At 38.1% G+C, this 21,487-nt stretch overlaps 2 protein-coding genes across 2 annotated transcripts; both read right to left on the reverse strand.

The window, feature by feature from the left end:
• Positions 1-109: 109 nt before the first annotated feature.
• rax (retina and anterior neural fold homeobox) lies at positions 110-6,013 on the reverse strand. The gene is made up of 3 exons (XM_086096817.1): positions 5,712-6,013; positions 4,651-4,895; positions 110-3,360 (listed from the first exon to the last, which is right to left on the reverse strand). The coding sequence occupies exons 1-3, from the start codon at positions 6,004-6,006 to the stop codon at positions 2,944-2,946; spliced, it is 957 nt and encodes a 318-aa protein (XP_085952943.1). The 5' UTR covers positions 6,007-6,013; the 3' UTR covers positions 110-2,943.
• A 3,770-nt stretch (positions 6,014-9,783) lies between these two features.
• cplx4a (complexin 4a) lies at positions 9,784-19,204 on the reverse strand. Its single transcript, XM_086097570.1, has 3 exons — positions 18,861-19,204; positions 17,257-17,344; positions 9,784-11,237 (listed from the first exon to the last, which is right to left on the reverse strand). Exons 1-3 carry the CDS (start codon positions 19,022-19,024, stop codon positions 11,010-11,012), a joined length of 480 nt encoding a protein of 159 aa, XP_085953696.1. The 5' UTR covers positions 19,025-19,204; the 3' UTR covers positions 9,784-11,009.
• Positions 19,205-21,487: the final 2,283 nt, after the last annotated feature.

Raw genomic sequence — 21,487 nt, forward strand, 5'->3', positions numbered from 1 at the left:
CTCAACAGATAAATGAATTTTCTCTCTCTCTCTCTCTCTCTCTCTCTCTCTCTCTCTCTCTCTCTCTCTCTCTCTCTCTCTCTCTCTCTCTCTCTCTCTCTCTCTCTCTCATATGCACATACACAGCATGCATAAAACAGTAGGGCCCACATTGACAGAGAATGTTTTGGTCCCTTTCGGTTTTCACACAATGGCGAGCACTAATTGCAACAAGTTGGTTGCACACGTCTTCCCTCTTAATGCCCAAAGGAAACGTTTCCTCTTGTGTCCTCGTTCCTCGTTTGGTTCACGGCTGATTGGTGAACAAAGGGGCAACAAGCCACTTTCACCCCATGATTACGCTTCTAATCCTGCCGACGGATGGGATAATGTTTACGGGAGTTAATGAGAAGGAAAGAAGTCATTCTCTCTGTGGCCGGGAGGAAGCTAGCCAGGTTAAGCTTCTTAGATGTAAGAAAGACCCTTAGTGTTTATTTTATGTGTTGATGGAAGGCATGTTTGCTTAAAGCTAGACATTTAACGAATATAGAAATGTTTTTTGTCTTGTCAGCAACTTGAAATGTATTCAATGATGATTTGTACACACGTTTTCATACCTTCATTGTTGCTTTTGTTTTCATTATTATAGCGTGCCACCACTAGGGGGCACTTAACTGCTCTCTTCCACGTGAATACACTGGCTACGAAGTTTATGACAGTCACTCACAACATACTCAATTTTGAGTTTGGTGCAATGAACTACAGTACTTTTCAATTTTTTTTTGTTTCAGGTATCATTCAGACACAAATGAGGTCATCTGCATTTGACAGCTTAGGCTTTTCTGTTTCAGCAGTTCAGAGGCACTTTGAGAAGCTTTAGGTCACACTCCTCTAATTGTAGTTAATTAATTGGCAAGAAACAGGATGTGTTCTTGACAAACCAAAACCAAAACATCGAACTCTTTGAGTCGAAAGTCTGTCTGGAGAGTTGCATTATAACTCGAGAACATAAATGGAATTTGACGGATGCTTCAGAGAGAGTATAAACTTTGAGCAGCACAATCTTTTGTTTGAAGCGTGTTGATTTGTCTACACAAACTGCAAAGCCTAAGCTGTCAAATGCTGATGGCCTCACATCTGTCCGAATGCTATTCTGAAATGACAAAAAGGAAATGTGTGTGACTTTTGGGTCACCTTGTATTTTGCACAGCAGTGTACGTTCAGACACCACAAAATATCAAATATTTATGGCCTAGAAGTGTTTTTGCCATCATATCTCCAATAGTGTGTTAGCATAACTTACTGATAGACTAAAACTAAACTAACAAGCCTTGTAATAGATTTTCTACATCTCTGAGAACCTGTAATTCAGGTTTCGACCAAAGTTTAGGGGGATAATAAACTTTACCTGGAATCTTGGTAGATCAAGTCAAAGTTACAAAAAGTTGAAAAGCCTAAAGGCTAGTCATCATGACATAAAGGAGTTCTTTAAAAAGATCACAACTAAATTTTACATTATCATATTACATCATCATCATTACGTCTTTGTTATTACAGTTAAGACTGATTTGTGTTTTATTAAAGCTACTGAACACAGAAAATTTAATTTTGAATCACTACTGCCACCTGTCGCCCAAAAAAGAAACTGAATATCCCCTCCCCCCCCTTTTTTTTTCTTTTAAAAGAAAATGATGTCACATCCCCAGACAGGGCAGGAAATTCAAACCCGAATACAGTCGGAAAACTATTGGCCAGAGGCTTGCACAGGAGTTCTCATTATGAATAGCTAAGGTGTTAATCTACTAATTAGGGCTGAGCTTTAGCGTTCGCCAGCTCGCCAATGGCGACCAAAAACCGCGTCGGTTGAACTTAGTTTAGGCTACCATTCGCCCGGATGGCGACCTGAAAATTAGTGCAATTGGAAGAGTGCACTCAGGCTGGTGCCAACACGCGCTGTAAAACTACGCTCATTTGGTGACTGAATCGAAAGAAGACTGCACCGTTAGCACTTAGCACTGCTCAAACGCCATGATTTTGCGACTAGTATCGCGAGACCTCTTCCATACTTTCACTTTTCCCATTCGAGTGTGCAACGAGTTCACTTGCGTTCACTGTGGCCGTTAGCATAGCATGTAACATCGTCGGGATCCAATCACGGCAGATAAAAGCCTTCGATCGCCGCAAATAGTCTTAAATTGGGAGGGGGTCACTGTCTGTGCTTGTCGCGGACTTTGGGTTCGATTATCTGTGCAGTATTCTCAGCAATCAGTGGTTAACTTGGGTTTTAGTCATATGACCATTAAAACGCGTGACTGTTGAGATACAGTTGACCTGATTTACAACTGATTTGCTTTGACTTGTTAGCAACAATTTGTGAATCGACTGCTGGTGGCAGTGACCACAGCTCAACTCGCTTCACAACAAGCAGCCATTTGGCAGATGATCAGTTATTCTTTGAGAAAGCGTCTTCAAGCTGTTTAATGCCACTTATAGCTCAGGTTTACTGTCAAATTAAACATAAAACAAAGTGAATTACATGTCTTGTATTTAAATCAATCACATCATTTTGCCTTAAAATCTACTAGCTTAATGCTAACTCGTACTTCAAGGCACCACTGTGTTTCCTTATGGGAGAAATAGTTTCAGAATCCAAACAAATCTTCATCTTGGCATGGGTTGTTTTCAAGCTTGGAGCTTTCACAATATTCCCGTTTTGATATTACATATAATGTTTATTGTATAGAAAATATTCACATTGGACAGATTTTATACCCCAAAAAAAGATTAGAATTATTTTTTCTTTACATTTAGAAGTGTAAAATAAATAGACAATGCTTGTTGCAACCAGTAAGAATGAAACTGAATGAACAGAAATCTGACAACTATAAAAAGTTTTCCAAAGTTTGTGCCTGCCAGGTTGTTGCCACAGCAACGTCGGCCTCACAATTCCATTGGGTGTAACCATCACCACGTCTTGCCAATAAACTGAATGTGTTCTTTGGCCTTCAGCCTCAATGAGGCAATGCTGGAGTTCCTCGGGTCTGGCGAGCACTGGTAGGCCGATAGCGGCGGCGGGCACATGGAGCCCATCCGGGGCAGGTGGGGGGAATGCCCCAGGGTGGGGGCATTGAGGAAGGAGGGCGGCACCGAAGTGGGAGGCGAGGTGGCGTAGGCGCCACCTCCTCCTATGAAGCCCGGGAGGGACTGTAGGGTGGCGGAGGCCCCGATTGGGGAGGCCAACCAGGGCTCCATTGAACCTGTGGCGGGGGAACAGCCGAAAGAAAGCAAGGAGGGGGGCGCGGTGGTCTCCTGGAGCTTGATGGAGTTCACTTCCAGCTTCTCCTGACGACGCCACTTGGCCCTGCGGTTCTGGAACCAAACCTGAGAGCAACCACGAGGGAGTTCAATGAAGGTTTGTTTTTCCTCATCAATGGTTTGATATGCCAAAACATTAGTTTTAAAGACATTTAAAAAAACAACAACATACAGTTTTTATTATGCTCAACACAGTGTTGTGCAAAGCAACATTATTATATTCCCACACAATACTGCCAAACTTTTTCCCAATATTTTGGAGTTCATACAATCTTTTCTTAAATACCTTTTATACCAGCCTATAGGGACTCCACTTACTTCTTGAGTATAGTGATTTATGCGAACGTTTGATACACACTACCAGATTGGCTCAAACTGACTTTAATAATGTAGACCATATGCCGTTATTTTCTAATCATGTTAATTCATGTAAAGATGAGTTTGCATGATAATTAGGAAGCTGAAAAATATCAATTTGCAACACTTGATTTCTAATACTCTGTCAGTGTTTACATTTTCAAATCATCATTTTTACAACATTTCTAGAAAATCTCAATGTCCCATCATTGATGAGCTATGTTTTTTGTTTTTGTTTTTACAATAGGTCAGGGGTCTACAACCAGCGGCTCTGGTGCCACATGTGGCTCTTTAGTCCCTCTCCTGTGGCTAAAAAAGAAGAAAAAAAAGTGTAGAAATGTAAAAAAATGTTTTACATAAACATGAATTATTTAGATTAAAAAAAAAATATATATATATATATATATATTGTAAATGTCAATATGTATGTTGTTAGAAAAAGAGAGATGAAAGGTTTGATGAAATTGATGATTAATTTTTTTAACTATCCACAAATGTCCAAAAAGTGTCCATAAAATGTAATATATTTTCTGTTATGGTGCAGCACTCAGCACACACTAAAAACACAATTTTTGTTCATCAAAATGTTCAAATGTTTAGCGGCTCCAGACAGATTTTTGAACATTTATTTAGCCTAAAATGACAGTAAAGGTTGCTGACCCGTGCATTATCCCACAGACTATATGTCGGTGTTGCTGGCTTGTCCCCAAGTATTTTAGAGCAGTAAGAAAATAAATCAACTTTGATAACACTGTGATGAGGGGGAAATGTTCAATTTATATTGTAGGCTACTTGTAAGACGGGGAGGAACGCATTTTTGAGTGACAGGCCTATATTTGGGGACAAAAAAAGATAGGCCTAATGATGTTTAACTGTTTTATACAAGATGCATTTAAATGGCTAACCTTTTTACGTTAAAGCATATAGCCTACAAGTGCTTCTTTGATCTAAAAAAAAATTAATGAAAAGAACAAATATATATATCACGATTTCCCATACCTGCACTCGGACCTCGGGTAGGTTGACTTTGAGGGCCAGCTCTTCTCGACTGTACACGTCCGGGTAATGGGACTTCTCGAATGCTCGTTCCAGTTCGTGCAGCTGGAAAGTGGTGAACGTGGTCCGGTTGCGGCGGTGCTTCTTCTTCGGGTTCTCGTCGTCCGACAGCTTGCAGCCTTCCCCGTCCGGCGAGTCCGGACAAGGCGGCGCGTCACCAACACCGGCACCGCTCGGGCAGCACATGCCTGCATGCGCAACAAAAGTTGTTAGAATTGATTATTTTCCTTGTTGGAGTTTTCAACACTAATGACTTTCCTTAATATAGCCTCCTCGGCCTACAATGAAAACCGAAGCAAAAATAGAACTCAAATTAATCAAAATTAAAACAGCATTGACTAAAGCTAAAGTTATAAAAACAAAAACAAAACGAAGTTGCACGTTAAAAAGAGTTTAATAAGACAAAATCAAATACGTAATCTAAGTAAAGAGAAATGTACGCTAATTAAAAGTAAAAATCAAAATTGAATGAATTAAAACGAAATTAAATGCATGTAAATTACATTACATTTGAAAATAAAATACAAATTTAAATAACTCAAAAACATACCGTAAATAAACAGAAATAATAAGCAATAAAAAAAACTTGGAAAACAAACAAAAATCTGGAAACAGATAAAAATTAAATCCGTTTAAATACAAATAAAATTAACTGTGAATACAATAAAGCAAATAAACGCATTGAATAAAACAAACCAAAACAAAAAATATAAAGTATACAATAAAATATATATATATATATATATATATATATATATATATATATTTTTTTTTTAAACAATACAAAATAAAAACAAAATCATGCATGAAATGTAAATCAAAATAAACTACATTAAAATAAAACTACAATATAGCCAACAAAAATAAGAAAAGTGAAATGAAACTAAATAAAATAGCCTGGTTGAAAAAACAAAACCCAAGTCAAAATAGGATTAATACAAAACTAAACAAAAAAAAAATCTAACGTTTTTTAACGAAATGAAATGAAATGCAACGTTACGTACCATCCAAAGTTTGTGCGAAGCGACTTTTGTGACTTTGTTGAACGTGCAGGCGCTCTTGCGCGTCTTCGCCGCCAACTTTTGGCAGGCTGCAGGCGGCTGACTTGTGGAACAGAAGGTCCTCCTTGAAGCCCAGGATTGCCTCGATGCTGTGCACCCTGGCCGGGTTGCCCGGGTGCTGCTGCTGTTGCTGGTGGACGAGGGTGCGAGCGGAGGGAGGCTGCTGCACTCGCTCGTCCATCATCATCATGGTCATCATCCTCTTCCTCCTCTGGGAAGGCGGTCCAAGCAGCCACATGGGTCGGCAACGACTAGCAAATATGTTATGATTGTTGCGCGGGGCATCCTCGGCTTTTAAACCAACGCACCCCACCCCACCCCACCTGCGCGCGCTTCTGACGTCACAGAAGGGGGGACGTCCCGGATTGTGGTGTGGTGTGTGTAAGACCTACTTACATCAATCTTAAAACCATCTTTCCACTCCTCCAGATGTCATGTTCATGTCAGTCTGAGAGCGAGGAAAGAAGAAGGAAGATTAGGCTTGCAGATTAAGGTACAACAAAATTATAATTACAATATTTCTTGCCAGGATTGCTAGCTTAATATTTCATCAAATATTGTTGCCAAACTGAATGGAGGTCTCATTAGTTGGAGTGGTGTATTGAAAGTAGTACGGGTGGGCAACCTTCTCGGTGTAGCCTTCTCTCCTGCTATTTCACTCCTCAATATTGAGTATTAGTTGTGCGGTAATTTATTGTATGACATTTAGTTTTCATAGATTACATGTTTACAGCCCCCTAAGAAGACCATGACCGTTCATTATATGATCTCCATATGCCGTGCCATGACGCAGGAAGTCTTCAATTTTGATCTGAAGCAGCCATTTTAGGCTTTTGTCCATTTTTTTTTGGTGGTAAGCTAACTATCCACCGTTATTTTCTATTAAAAAATATATATGCTGCAATTATGCAAAAAGGGCATAATGGAGGTGTATTATTTTGCCAAAGAACTATCTTGAAGTGAGTTGAGGAGATTTATTGAGACTGGGGGTGTCAAAATTAATTAATTTTGAGTCAATTTAAAGTTTCTTTAACGCCATAATTTTTTTAAACGGGCGATTAATGACCGCCCCTTACTTGGAAAGCCTGTACTGGGCGGAATTCCAGTTGCAATGGAGCAGACACATCCACATCAAAATTTTTGCAGTAATAAATGTAATAATAATGCATATTTGTGGAGGCGGGTCAAAATGTATTTTACAATTTTAAAAATGTGCATAATTTCACAAATTACTTCATGTTAAAGATTAGATAGCTCTTAATATGAAAAGAAAAATGCACTGAGCTATCACCAATGTCTTACAAATGCAATTGTGCCATCTGGTGGCAGAAAAAGGACTCAATACAAATCAATATCAGACTCATTTCTTTACAGTACAGTACATCTTTTTAATTTTAACTCAATTATTATGAAATTATTGTATCAATGACTGAAAGATGCGGCCATATTTCTATTAGTTTATAATTGTTTCCACTTTTATGTTAACAAGAGTATGAAAACTTTGAAGAAATTTTTTTATTGAACAGATATAAAATTTGCGATTAATCGTGGGTCAACTATTAGAATCATGCGATTAATCACGATTAAAAATTGTAATCGCCTGACACGCCTAATTGAGACAAAATTATCACAGGGCACCATCTTGTAGCATAGCATCACCTTTTTTAGAGAATTGTCTCACAGATTTTCGCTATTTGCAGCAGTGCACGGTTGCTATGCCCGGATAGCATTAAGGCAAAAAGACAGGAAGTCTCCATCTTGGTTTGAAGTGGCCATTTTAGGCCCGCTGCATACCAAGAAACACATAAATAAATGATAGTCCACGACTCAAACTGTACATCAGGCACACACACAGGTACACTTAGTGCAGTAAAATAAATGCTGATGATATTCTGTACTGTAAACTCAAGTATTGAATCACAACCAAACAATTAAAAAAAATATATATTTTTTTTATGTATTTAAATTGTCACTGCTTGTAACTTTCTTCTCTATTAAAAATGACCTTTTGGGCCAGCGCCATCTCTGACCAATGGGCCGCATGTCCCGCTCGAGTGCATACTAAGTGACGGCGTAGCTTTAATTTTTCCCTTCGGGTCCATTAAACAAGCCTGCTTTTTAAGTGCGGGGTCGGCCCTCCCGGGAAACACACAATAAAGACAATTTTCAGCGATAACCATTTAGGAGCAAACAAAGATTGACATCAGTGTGGTAATCCCGCTTAAAGGGGGATTACATGATGTTGCTCAAAAGAGTTAAAACCCCCTAAAACTATTTAGTTTTTCCTAATTGCGCAAGGTGACCTCATCCTTTGTGGGCCGAAAAGAGGAGGAGGGGGACAGAGATGCTAATTAACACCACAGGGTCAACGGCCAACTTCCTTTTTTACCCCTTTCGTTTATTTTGGGGCTTGTTTTGCAGGGCAACTAATGTTTGGTGATACGTTCAAGTGGAAATGGAAGAAAATATGACAGCTTGAACAGCTTCTACTCTTTTGCGGACGTTTTGGGTAAACTTTTCAAACGTGTGTTTGTCCCGTTTAGTGTAATTGTCTATAAAGGCATCACCCTGCATTAGATTGTGCACGTGTACCTAATATTATGTCCCGAGAATCTTTATGTGTTCATCCCGCATGATTGCTCATTTCATCAGATCTTCAAGAAGTCACAGGTCACACGTTGAGTAAAAATAATAACACACGGCTGGATGGATGGATGGATGGAGTGGGAGGGGCTCGTCCCACAAGCCGGGCTTGTGTGATCCTATTAGATGTTAATCTTCAGACTGCAAATCCACAGCCGCTCAAACTTGGGTTGCTGTGAAACTCTTAACTGTTGACCCCCCCTATCTCCCTCTATCCCAACTAATCGTCCCCTCGTTGACAAGTGTTTGGATAATGCCCAATTAAATTAAAACCGTCCCTCCACCAGGTATTAATCGCTTTTGTTTTGATCGCTTTTAGTGGCTAGTGGCTGCGATTTCCAAATCCAATTCATGAAATGTTATCGTGTCATGTTGACTCAAAACACAATCATGTGATAGTTTTAGCGTGCCTTCGTTGACTTATGCACATAGCATGATTATAAGTGATAATCAAAATATAGGAGATAAAAAAAACAACAACATCTGCATTACATCACAATACTTAATAGTTCGGATCGGCTTTTCTTGTAAAATATGAAAAACAGATCATAGATGATGTTGATGTATCAACACTTTTGTTGTCAAAAATCAAGATATCGCATATGACAATATTCATTAATATAAAGTAACATTCAGCTTTTTTCATAGCGGTGTTGGGACTCTTCGCTATCTGCAAAAGAGCAATAATTAATCTGAACTGATGTTGCTTTATCAAGATACTGTACCATGTGACATAGATTCTTGTTATATGTTTCACAATATTTTACCTTGAGAAATAAGGCTCTAATATATCGCAAGATTTATAAATAGAATGTATTTGTTGTCTCATTTCTTAATGCAGATGTGAGATGTCGTTCTTTTTCAAAAGAAATACAAAAATTTGAAATCATAACTAATATCTATATTATGTATCACTTTGCGGAAATGTGGAATTGTCAATGTGGAGTTAACATTTTTGACACATACTTATTTAATGGACGTATTTATTCCACCGTATACAAATGCGTTCGAATATACTTGTATGCTAAATGCTAATAACATAGCATCTCTTGCCATAATTCCACGAAATTAGGTAAATAATAATTGTTATTAGTTTTTCTTATGATTTTGTTGCTATGTCTGCAGTGCATGATTTGTTCGGCCATTTTTCCCATAATGCCACGGCGCATACCCGTGCGTGAGTTAATAGCAATAATGACATAGGAGTAATACATATTTGATGTTGGTGTATCGATACTGTACCTTGAGGGAAAAAGATGTACTGTATCGCTAATGTATCGCTAATACATATCTTAATGGTGTTGTGGCATGCTCATTGTCAACAGTAATAATAACAAAACAGAAAAAACAAAGCAGCCAACATGCTGAAAAATACTGCATAATACACATCTTTATTTTTTCCACACGTTCATATATACATTAATTATTCAACTCACTTATGATTTATATATACTGTATATTTCAAATGAACGTGAGAAAATTATAACAAGCGCATGTCGTGTCGATAACAGATCTAAACGCCTCAATGAACTCAAACACCACATACAAAAACAACAACAACAACAACCTAGCATAACCATTGAAGCCAACAGGAAGTCAAAACAATTTGCAACAGGCTGTAAACACTCTTTGAGGAGATTGCAATCGTCACGCTTGTTAAAGCAAACTGAGAAATAAAGTTTTAAAGTCATGGGGCAATAATAAGGATATTGTGTTATAAGTGGGAGAAAAATACATTTGAAAAAGGTCTTGATGGAAAGTCAGGACACTTGGATTGATTCATCTAATTTTGTATTTTGGTGTCACTGTTATATAATTATTTTTTTTAAATATTTTATTTATTGAGTTGGTGGATTTAGGATTTTTTATGTATATGCAGTAGTTGTAGTTTATGATGCAAAAAAATGAAAAGGTCGTTATTTTAGATTTAGATTTTTTTTTTAATGTGTCACAATTAATCAAATAGGGAAGCTGTTTGAAATTATTTTAAAATTCAACCCCCCCTAAAAAAAAATTTTTGGGGAATAATTTAAGGATTTTTTTTTCTAAAAGGTCTTGATTGATAACACACAACACTCGATGTTGAAAATTACATGGTATATCTGATTTGTATATTTTTGAATGGGTTGATTTCGATTTTGGATGTTTTCATTAATCAAGGAAGCTGGCTGCGATCTTCAATTCAACAAGAAATGAGCATTTTCTTCTTTTTCAATGCTTAAAATGAACTTATACGCTACCATGCAAAATTATTTGGACCACCACTAGCTTTGTTGTTCTAACAAAACAAAACAAAAAAATTGTGGACATAGTAGGACAGATAGCAAGATTGAGCTAACAACAAAAACAAATCCCACAAAATTGACGTAACATTTTGGTGAGGATGTGGATAAAGGTGCACATACAGGAAGTTTTTTTTGTGTGTGACTAAATCATGTGTTTGAGAACCAGGAAGTAGTTTGAACAGTTTAAAAGTTTGACTTTGGCGGAAGTCGTCAGGCTACTTAGCGATCGGTTGCTCGCGTTTTGCTAAAACAACAAATCCAATGGTGGCTTTTGCACAGTAGCTTCTTCCTCTTCTTTTTTCTCGTCAGTTCCTCACATGACGGCACACTTTTCCTCGGCTTTGGTCTTGAGCTCGGTGACGGTTGCCGACGCCTTCTCTTTCAGCTGGTCCATGTCCATGTTCTGCAAGTTCTGAATCTGGCCCATGAGGGAGTCCTTGCCCTCCTCCTCGGTGGCGTCCTCGTCCACCATCTTGAGCAGGTCCTCGGGCACGTCCACGTCGTCGCCGGCAATCTCGATCATGTTCTCGTCCTGTTCGCTCTGCGTCAAACAACAACAATAAATGTTTAAATTTGAGGTTTGTATACAAAGTACTTGGTAGGTAGTAACTTGGAATGTCACTACACAATTTTTATTTTTTGCAAGGGTGTCTGATAATTTTAGGTTTGTTAGTTGTACTATGTGTAAATTGGTACGGCAATTTTCTTAAAACTTTTGGTGAATCCAAAAAAATAGGCATACATTTCTATTTTTCACTTTTGTTTACAACATTACAAAAGTATATATATTAGTGCCAATCATATATATATATATATATATATATATATTTGTGTTACGCCTTGGCAGAGTCCTCCGCTCCACTGAGTGTCATTTTAGTTATTTTCGAGGCAAATGTTTTTGTCTTTTAGAAGGATTACCTAAAAAAATTAAATAAATAAATTCACATAGCGCATTTTCCTGAAACTTTGTGTAACGGTGGGGTATAAGCAGGCCTTGTGCGTTTGCGAGGGAATTCCCATGAGAAAGGTAAACAACTTTTTCCCCGGATTAACATGATGTTTTTCCGCAAGTGATGAAAGCAATGTAAGATTGAATTGATTGAATGCAAGATTAGATATGATGTAAACAAGTGGATGAATCGTTCTTAATCCGTGTTATTTAAATAATGAATCTGTTATTGTGTAAAAAAAACAAACAGGTAGGAGTAGTAGGAGGAGAAAACACCATTTAAAAAAATATTTTTTGCTAATCTATTTCAGAAAACAAAAAACTTGGGGAAAAATTAAGATATTTATTTAATAGGCAGCAATAAGTAAATATGCGATGATACATGCTTTTTAATTTGTAATTCCAACTTCTTCTTTTTTTTTTACTTTGATTTTATTTATTTTAGACTCACGCCCACCCCCAAAACAAAATCCAAAATATTTCTTTAAATCTCACAAAATGTTTAGATAAATTGACAATTGATATAATTAGCTGTGACGGAATTCAAAATTTCATATATTTTTTAAATGAATAATTTTTTTCTTCAGGTTTTGAACAAAAATTAAAAAAAACTTACAAAATGTTGAAATACATGTCTTTTAATTTTTGTTTGTTTGTTTGACAGTTTTTATGATTAGTTGTGACAGACTTCCAAATTCCTTCATTTTGTTTTACTTACTTACCGGTACTTATTACAGGACGTATGACAGTATACAGTACAAACCATACTGCATTGTTTCTCATCTGTTACATGTGGACCAACATTTCCCTATTGCATTTAAGTCGCAACCAACTTGAATAGACTTTAAGAACACGTTTGTAACCTTTATATATTATATTTTAGGTATAAATGCTTGGGCTATATGCTCAAAATGCCTTTCAGAGCACCTTATTAAGAAACTGATGATGACGTCTGTAGAATGAAATGTATGTCTGTACCGTTGTAAACTTTTGGGTCTGGACCCACCCATTAAGACACTACACTAGAACCTACTGACAGGTATTCAAAAGTAAATAGATAAATAAATACAATTATTGAAAATAAAACATTGAAAAAAATCAATTAAATTCTAATTAATGGGAATGCACCGGTAAATTTTCATTTATTATTCAGCATGTTTGACATTTAGCTCTATAATGACATTAAATAGAAGCATGACACTGATTTGATGTCATATAAATTCCTAATTGTTCACAAAATTGTGGGTGCCGTTGAGACGTGAAAGGGCCCGCTAGATTTCAAAATAAAAGCTATTATGTTGTTGAACCTATCCGTTTGCCTGCCCAGGCGGGGTCATGTGACTTTAAGGGCCAATGATGGGGATTATCCACAGGCTAAAGATAACTAACATCCACCGAGTCACACAAGACGCTAATGCCATAAGACGGAGGACAACTTCCTGCTATTCCGTGAAAGTATTTACCTCTTCAACTATACCTTCCCCCAGCTTTCAAAAAAGTATCCATTGTATGCTTTTACTATTGTCGCCGTGCTGCAAATCTATTTCGCTTCAAATAAAGACACGGTGGCCTTTATTGTTGTGCGTACAATGTAAACATCATTAGAGCGGAATAATTCGATTTATACATAGATGTGCTTTAAAAGGCCACAGAGCGGCCATTGTTTTTTCTTCCATCACACAATAGCGGACAAGGTCACGGGCATACATTAAAAAGACACTTTTTTAAATAGGGTTTCTCATTTGTTGTAAACGGTTCATTAGAAGCTCTATTTAAATTATGGATGACATACCTTCTGTGTGCCCTCCATCCCTACTACAGGTTTCGTAATAGTCCGCTTTTTTTCCGGTCTTTTTTCTATTAATGTAAAATACAAAGTAGGAGAAGTCCGATCACTTGGACTGAAGCAGTACAAAATGATCCCGGGATCTCCGCTCAGTGGATTTTTGGCTTGGGTCAACACTTTCCTGTCTAATCCGGTGACACGCTTTGCACCTCCTCTTCTAATCACTACCTGGCCATTTTCCTTTATCATTATTCAGACATGAAAGATTAGGAACACCTAACGGCCAATGAATGTATTAGTGTAGATGGATAATGTTAGATTGAGGTTAACAACATTAATACAAGACTCAAAGTGTCAGAATTCAGCTGGTGTCTAAAAAGCTATATATATATATATATATATATATATATATATATATATATATATATATATATATATATATATATATATATATATATATATATATATATACAGTTGAAGCCAGAAGTTTACATACACTGTGCAAAAACACACATTCAATTTTTTTGTCTCACTGTCTGAAGTCAAGTCAGACTAAGCCACGGCTTTTTCAGGTCAGTCAGGATCACCAAAATTATTTATTTTTGTTAAATGCCAGAATAATGAGAGAGAGAATTTCTTAGTGAATTTTATATGATTTTCTTCGAGGTCAAAAGTTTACATACACAAATAGCACAATGTTTTTAAAGAACAAGGGGAAGCCCGAATGATGAGGCTTTGAAATCTGATAGCCTAAATGACAACATGTGAGTTAATAGATGACACAAGTGGGGATGTATTTAAAGCCACAACTCCCAACACTCTGCTAACCTTGTTTAAAATCATGGGAAAATCAAAAGAAATTGGCCAGGAAATCGGAGAAAGAATCGCGGGGCTCCACAAATCTGGCTCATCCTTGGGTGCCATTTCCATATGCTTGTAAGTGCCAACGTTACATCTGGAAGAAAAAGAGGCAAGCTTGTAGACCTGAGAGCACCATACACCAACTGTGAGGTACGGAGGTGGCTGCAGCAAGAACTGGAGCTCTTCATAAAATAGACAGCATCACGACGAAATAACATCTCAAGGAGATATTAAGGCATCATCTCAATTCATCGGCCAGGAAGCTAATGGACAACAAAGTCAATGTCTTGGAGTGGCCATCACTAAACCCTGATCTGAATCTCAGCGAAAATCTGTGGGCAGATCTGAAAAGGCGTGAGCGAGCAAGGCAACCAGTTACACCAGTTCCCTCAGGAGGAATGGGCCAGGATTCCCGCAGAGTTCTGTCAGAAGCTTGTGGAAGGTTATCCTAAAACATTTGAGCCAACTCAAAGGAAATTGTCATCAATACTAAGGAAATGTATGTAGACCTTTGACCTCGAAGGAAATCATATAAAATTCTCTTAAGAAATGATCTCTCTCATTATTGTGGCATTTAAGCAAATTAAATATTTTTGGGTGATCCTGACTGACCTGAAAAAGGTGAGGTTTAGTCTGATTTGACTTCAGACAGTGAGACAAAAAAAAATTAAAAGTGTGTTTTTGCACAGTGTATTTAAACTTCTGGCTCCAACTGAATATTGAATAATAATTTAAAAAAATGGGGATGTGTGTTTTTTAATTTCCAGTTGATTTAAATGACGGCAGCATGAGTCAACAGATTCTATTTTGTAGATGTTTTGTGAAGTCGGCTGTGATCACTCCCACAGTGGCACAGACGTCCCTCTCTCAGTTCATCTGCAAATTTTCCAATACTGTGTCTAATCCACCTCCGGCACAGGATGTACGAAATAGAATGCACGAAAATAGAGCCTGACACATTTGTTATTTAATTTCAACAAAAAATTGTCTCCCCGTTTTGGCTTAAGAGAAATAAGATTTTTTTTTTTAAATGACGACGACTTTCTTGTGTTTTATTCTACCCATAATGGAATGTCAGCAAAGGAAATGGCAATTGTCTAAATTGGTTAAATAAAGATTCAATAAAAACTTTAAATAAAATAAAAAGACATAACTCCTGCAACTCAATGGGGGAAAAAAAATATTTCTAAGAGTTTCCAAGTAATAGCAACTGAGATAATGAGGTTGCACAAGTCTGCACACCCTTATACCTGGGGATGTGGCTTTGTTCAGAATTAACCAATCACATTCAAACTCATGTTAAATGGGAGTCAGCACACGCCTGCTAGTCAGGAGACAGGTGCAAAACGATTTCCAAGGACCATGAAACACAACCAAGAAAGTTGTCAGCAAGTGGAGAAAATACGGCACAACAGTGACATTACCATGAAGTGAACATCCTTGGGAATGCCCTTGATGAAAGACAAGAATAGCCATCTTCATATACAGTATATGACTAAACTATGCGGTATAGGGGTAGCAAGATGGAAAAACAAAGAAAAACATTCAAACATCCAAGTGCAGTTACATTTTGCAAAATATCTAAATCTCCAAAACGCACGTGGAAAAATATGGTGTGGTTCACTCAACAAAGGTTAAACATCAAAACCCTTCAGCCTTCTGATGAAAAGCAAAACCATGTCAGAAAAAGCCTACTAGAACATCTGAACTCTAAATAGTGGCAGGAGCATGCTGACTCCCATTCAACATGAGTTTGAATGTGACCGAGTTCATTCTGATACTAGCCAGATACAGTTGTAAGAGGGTGTGCACACTTGTGCAACCACATGCTCTCATTTGTTGACTCTCTTGAAAAGTGATGATAGGCCACAATTGTGGTGAAGAAAAAAAAAGTTTTGCAATGATTTGTCTTATTTTTTAAATCACAAAAACGTAGCACTTTGAACAGGGGTGTTCAGACTTTTTCTACAGTGTACATGCAATTTTAATTAACAATATATATGACTGCTGTGATGTAATTCCTAAGTGGAGTATGACATTTGTTTTCATTTTAACTTTTTTTTTGTACGTGTTTCTGATCAAAGAAAACTACATTTTTACATGACGGTAGATATGGTTGATTGAAACCATTTTAAAATGTCATGATTAAAAAAATATTCTTGTTTCTTCTGTTTTTTTGCTTCAAATAAAAACCACAAAAGTTGCAAGTAGCTGCTTTTGCATTTCACTGTTACAATGTAATTCCAAATTTCATGTTTTATCATTTCAAAGGAAATATGCAAATCACAAAATCATTTCGTTTTGAGTAAAAATATTTGCTGAAATTTGGCACAATTTTTTTTTTCTTTTGACAGTTGATGTGATTATTAGCTCTGATGATAAGTTATTATTATTATTATTTTGAGACGCAATTTCCCCCCTCTGGTAAATATATTCATTTGAATCTACTGACAAATTATCCAAAATTACTATTAATAATACAAATTCAAATATAGCCTTTCCGTTTATTTTTGCGTGGTGTTGAGACATGAAAATCGATCCTTAAATCAGATTTTAAAATCAAGCTGCTGATGAATTCCACGTGTAGTTTCACGTGCACGCCGTTCGCATGCAAGCCTTTTATACAAAACGGTGGTCTCCGTCGTTGTATTTGTACAATTGGGCTGATATGATCTTAAAAGAGGAAGTCAACCCAAAACTTTCTTCACCTGTTGAGCTTGGTCATGTGACATTAGAAAGCTGAGCCATGATTGGTCATTGCCGGAGCAACTGTGATGTCATTTTCAGTCAAAATGGCTGCCCCCTGAGATGGATACAAACGGTTGGATTTTGCTGCTTAATTCAAATTACGTGTATAGTATAGTATAGTACGTGGCTAGTGGGGGCACGTAGAAAACATATGGTTAAAAAAAAATGGGGGGAGGGGTGACTTCTGCATTAACAAGAGAACTTGACTGCGCCTACCTTAGGCAGCCTGTACTTTTCTCTGAGGCACACCCTCAGCGTCGCCCTCTCGGCCTTCTTGTGCAAGAAATCCGCATCTCGCTCCATCCTGAAACACAATTCATTCATTCAAAATACTGCAAATCGTGTTTAAATTCACCCATTAAATAATAACATAAGATACTAATAATCATCGTTGTCCGATGATCTTAACGTTCGTAACATTTCACAAAATGTTTTTTTTCCCGCATATTCATGTCCCACTTTGGAAGCTAATCGTTGATAGTCGTAACAAGTTAGCTAATGGGCTCTTTGCATTTCCTGTCTTTCATGATTGGACAAGGTGATTAATCCAGGTGTGCCTGGCCATTGTCGTCGTGGTTACTGAGGTCGGGCACACCTGGATTAATCAGTTTGTCCAATCGTGAAAGACAGGAAATGAAGGAGTGGTGCTGAGTTCACGAAGTAGTGGATTTGTGTAAAGAGCCCATTGCAGAGGTAGCTGGGTGGGGGTGGGCGTGGGCCGCTTGACTTTTGCTGTTAGGTTAAACACCCCCCCCCCCCCACTAAAAAAAAAGTCAATTTGTTTGTTCCAGGTTTGACTCTCTTCCAAAATTTCTTTGAGGTGAGTGAGTACTTTTTCCTCAGCCAATTAAAGAATGGGATTATCGGAGCAGACTGCGAGGAGCACAGTTGAAAATCAACAAAACACAACAGCCTTTAAAAAAAAGGAGGAAAAAAAGCACGTTTGTTGTTGAATTTGAAAAAAAACTTTAGTGTTATATCATGATAATTTTATATAAATTTGATCGAGGCTTTATATTTTTGTCATCAATTTCAGATCTCGGAGGGCTTAATGCAACATAGGGGGGAAATTGATTGAATTATTTCTGTTTAATATATCTGATGTTAAAATAATAATAGCAAAAACTGTTTCTAAAACAAGAGAGGCTGATAAATCCCGTTATGTAATTTGGGTTGACAGGATTTGCTTCATGCCGCGGGTTGCCACCCCCTCGCCCCAAACAGCCTCGTCACAAACACATTTTTTTCCCCCAAAAATACTAATTATCACTAAAATGTCTTTTTTTTAAATAAATATAATAAGGTACTAAGTACTTTACGTATTGGAAACTCCGTTAAAAGATAATTTTGTGATTGCTAACTAAAATAATTTATCATGACATGTAATGTCATCCAGAAAGGCCAAAACATCGAAATGACAGATTAAATCAGATTAAATCAGATTATTGATAAAAGTACAGCACTAACTAACAAAAAAATTGAATCGCATGAAATTATTAATCCATATGCAGCATTTACACACAATGTAGCCTGAACATTGTCAAATGAAATATTTACATTGACTTCATGCAATCAAATGAATCCATTTTGTGATCAAATCATGTGAAGTGCAACAAAATCCAAATAAAATGCCAGATTAAATCAGATTATTGATCTAAATTTATACCAGGTCAAAGTTACTGTAGATAAAAATCCTTGATATGTAGAGGCAACAACTTGTTCAAAAACGGCAGAAGTAAAGATTTTTATTCTAGTCAATGTGTGCAGTTTTTTTTTTCAAGGTCAGCCCGCGCTAATCCAAAATGGAGGCCGCGACTTACTTCTCCTCCACCAACTGTTTCTGGTACTCTTCGTACTCCTCGCGCGTCATGCCCGCCGCCTTGGCCGGGTCCGAGGGGGCGGCCTCCTCCTCCTTGTCTCCTCCGCCGCCCAGGCCTATTCCCGAAAGCGGGTTCCCGATCATGCTCTTGATTAAAAAAGCCATGGCGACTCTTCGGTTGTGTTTTTGGGGGGCCGAGGAACGAGGAAAATGGCTCGTCTTGCTTTCGCCGCTCCGGTTCCCTTTAGCTCCCCTGTAGCTGTCGAGCTAACCTGCTGCTTGTCTATGCGGCCAAGGACGCACTGATGACAAGCAACAAACACACACAATCTCTCACACACGTACACACAAGGTTGTGTGCTTCAGCCATAATCTGGATTAAATCCTCCCCGGCTCCACTATGCTAAGAGACAGATGGCCTGTTTCCTATCTATTTTTAAATCAAGCGGGCCTTTCAGAACGCTTACATGCTTCTTTTTTTTCTTCTCTTTTTTTAATTGATTGCGCACCAAAAAGCATGTTTTAAAAACAAGAGTCCGAGATGGTCGCTTTATTGAATTAGCTGAGTACGTGCGGCATTACGGTAGCGAGAGAGACGGGATTACAGGTCTTGTTTATCCCCGCTGGAGCCTTTCTCCGTGCCGTGCTGTTGTTCGAGGGGGAGAGGATGATTGACAGGTGGGAGAGGGAGGTAGGCAGGGTTTGTTGCTTCTCCATCTTCATCACGACACGTATGAGCCATCGATAACGACAGTGGGTTAACTCCATTTGTCTCTTTTTTTAAATTAAGTGTGAAAACGAAAACAGATTTTTTTAATCAAATCAAGCCTGCGTTTTAGTTTTCTCTTTTTCCTTTTTAGCCTGGATGCTAGAGCATCTACATCAGGAGTGTCCGAATCCAGTCCTAGAGGGCCACCATCCAGCTGGTTTTAGACGTTCCCTCCTCGAACACACCTGATTCAAATGATGACGATTTTTAAAGTTCTGCAGGAGCTTGATAACGATCTGATCATTTGAATCAGGTGTGGAGTTCCAGCACACCTGACTCAAATGATCAGCTCATCAGCAAGCTCAGCAGTAGCTTACCACCTCCAACACATCTGATTCAAATGAAGATTGTTAAAGATCTGTAGAAGCTTGATAACGATCTGATTCTTTGAATCAGGTGTGGAGTTCCAGCACACCTGACTCAAATGATCAGCTCATCAGCAAGCTCAGCAGTAGCTCACCTCCTCCAACACACCTGATTCAAATGATGAAGATTTTTAAAGATCTGCAGAAGGTAACGATCTGATCATTTGAATCAGGTGTAGAGTTCCAGCACACCTGATCCAAATGATCAGATCATCAGCAAGCTCAGCAGTAGCTTACCTCCTCCAACACACCTGATTCAAATGATGAAGATTTTTAAAGATCTGCAGAAGGTAACGATCTGATCATTTGAATCAGGTGTAGAGTTCCAGCACACCTGACTCAAATGATCAGCTCATCAGCAAGCTCAGCAGTAGCTTACCACCTCCAACACATCTGATTCAAATGAAGATTGTTAAAGATCTGTAGAAGCTTGATAACGATCTGATTCTTTGAATCAGGTGTGGAGTTCCAGCACACCTGACTCAAATGATCAGCTCATCAGCAAGCTCAGCAGTAGCTCACCTCCTCCAACACACCTGATTCAAATGATGAAGATTTTTAAAGATCTGCAGAAGGTAACGATCTGATCATTTGAATCAGGTGTAGAGTTCCAGCACACCTGATCCAAATGATCAGATCATCAGCAAGCTCAGCAGTAGCTTACCTCCTCCAACACACCTGATTCAAATGATGAAGATTTTTAAAGATCTGCAGAAGGTAACGATCTGATCATTTGAATCAGGTGTGGAGTTCCAGCACACCTGACTCAAATGATCAGCTCATCAGCAAGCTCAGCAGTAGCTTACCACCTCCAACACATCTGATTCAAATGAAGATTGTTAAAGATCTGTAGAAGCTTGATAACGATCTGATTCTTTGAATCAGGTGTGGAGTTCCAGCACACCTGACTCAAATGATCAGCTCATCAGCAAGCTCAGCAGTAGCTCACCTCCTCCAACACACCTGATTCAAATGATGAAGATTTTTAAAGATCTGCAGAAGGTAACGATCTGATCATTTGAATCAGGTGTAGAGTTCCAGCACACCTGATCCAAATGATCAGATCATCAGCAAGCTCAGCAGTAGCTTACCTCCTCCAACACACCTGATTCAAATGATGAAGATTTTTAAAGATCTGCAGAAGGTAACGATCTGATCATTTGAATCAGGTGTAGAGTTCCAGCACACCTGACTCAAATGATCAGCTCATCAGCAAGCTCAGCAGTAGCTTACCTCCTCCAACACACCTGATTCAAATGATGAAGATTGTTAAAGATCTGTAGAAGCTTGATAACGATCTAATCATTTGAATCAGGTGTGGGGTTCCAGCACACCTGACTCAAATGATCAGCTCATCAGCAAGATCAGCAGTAGTTTGACAATAATCTGATCATTTTAATCAGGTGTGTTGGGAGGAGGTGAACACATGCCAAGATTGTGGTCCTCGGGGACCAGGTTTGGACACCCCTGATCCACGCATTTATTATCTTCCAC

The sequence above is a fragment of the Leptonotus elevatus genome, chromosome 15 (genome assembly GCF_054856555.1).
Source record: "Leptonotus elevatus isolate MCC_2025b chromosome 15, RoL_Lele_1.0, whole genome shotgun sequence".
Classification (NCBI taxonomy): Eukaryota; Metazoa; Chordata; class Actinopteri; order Syngnathiformes; family Syngnathidae; genus Leptonotus; species Leptonotus elevatus.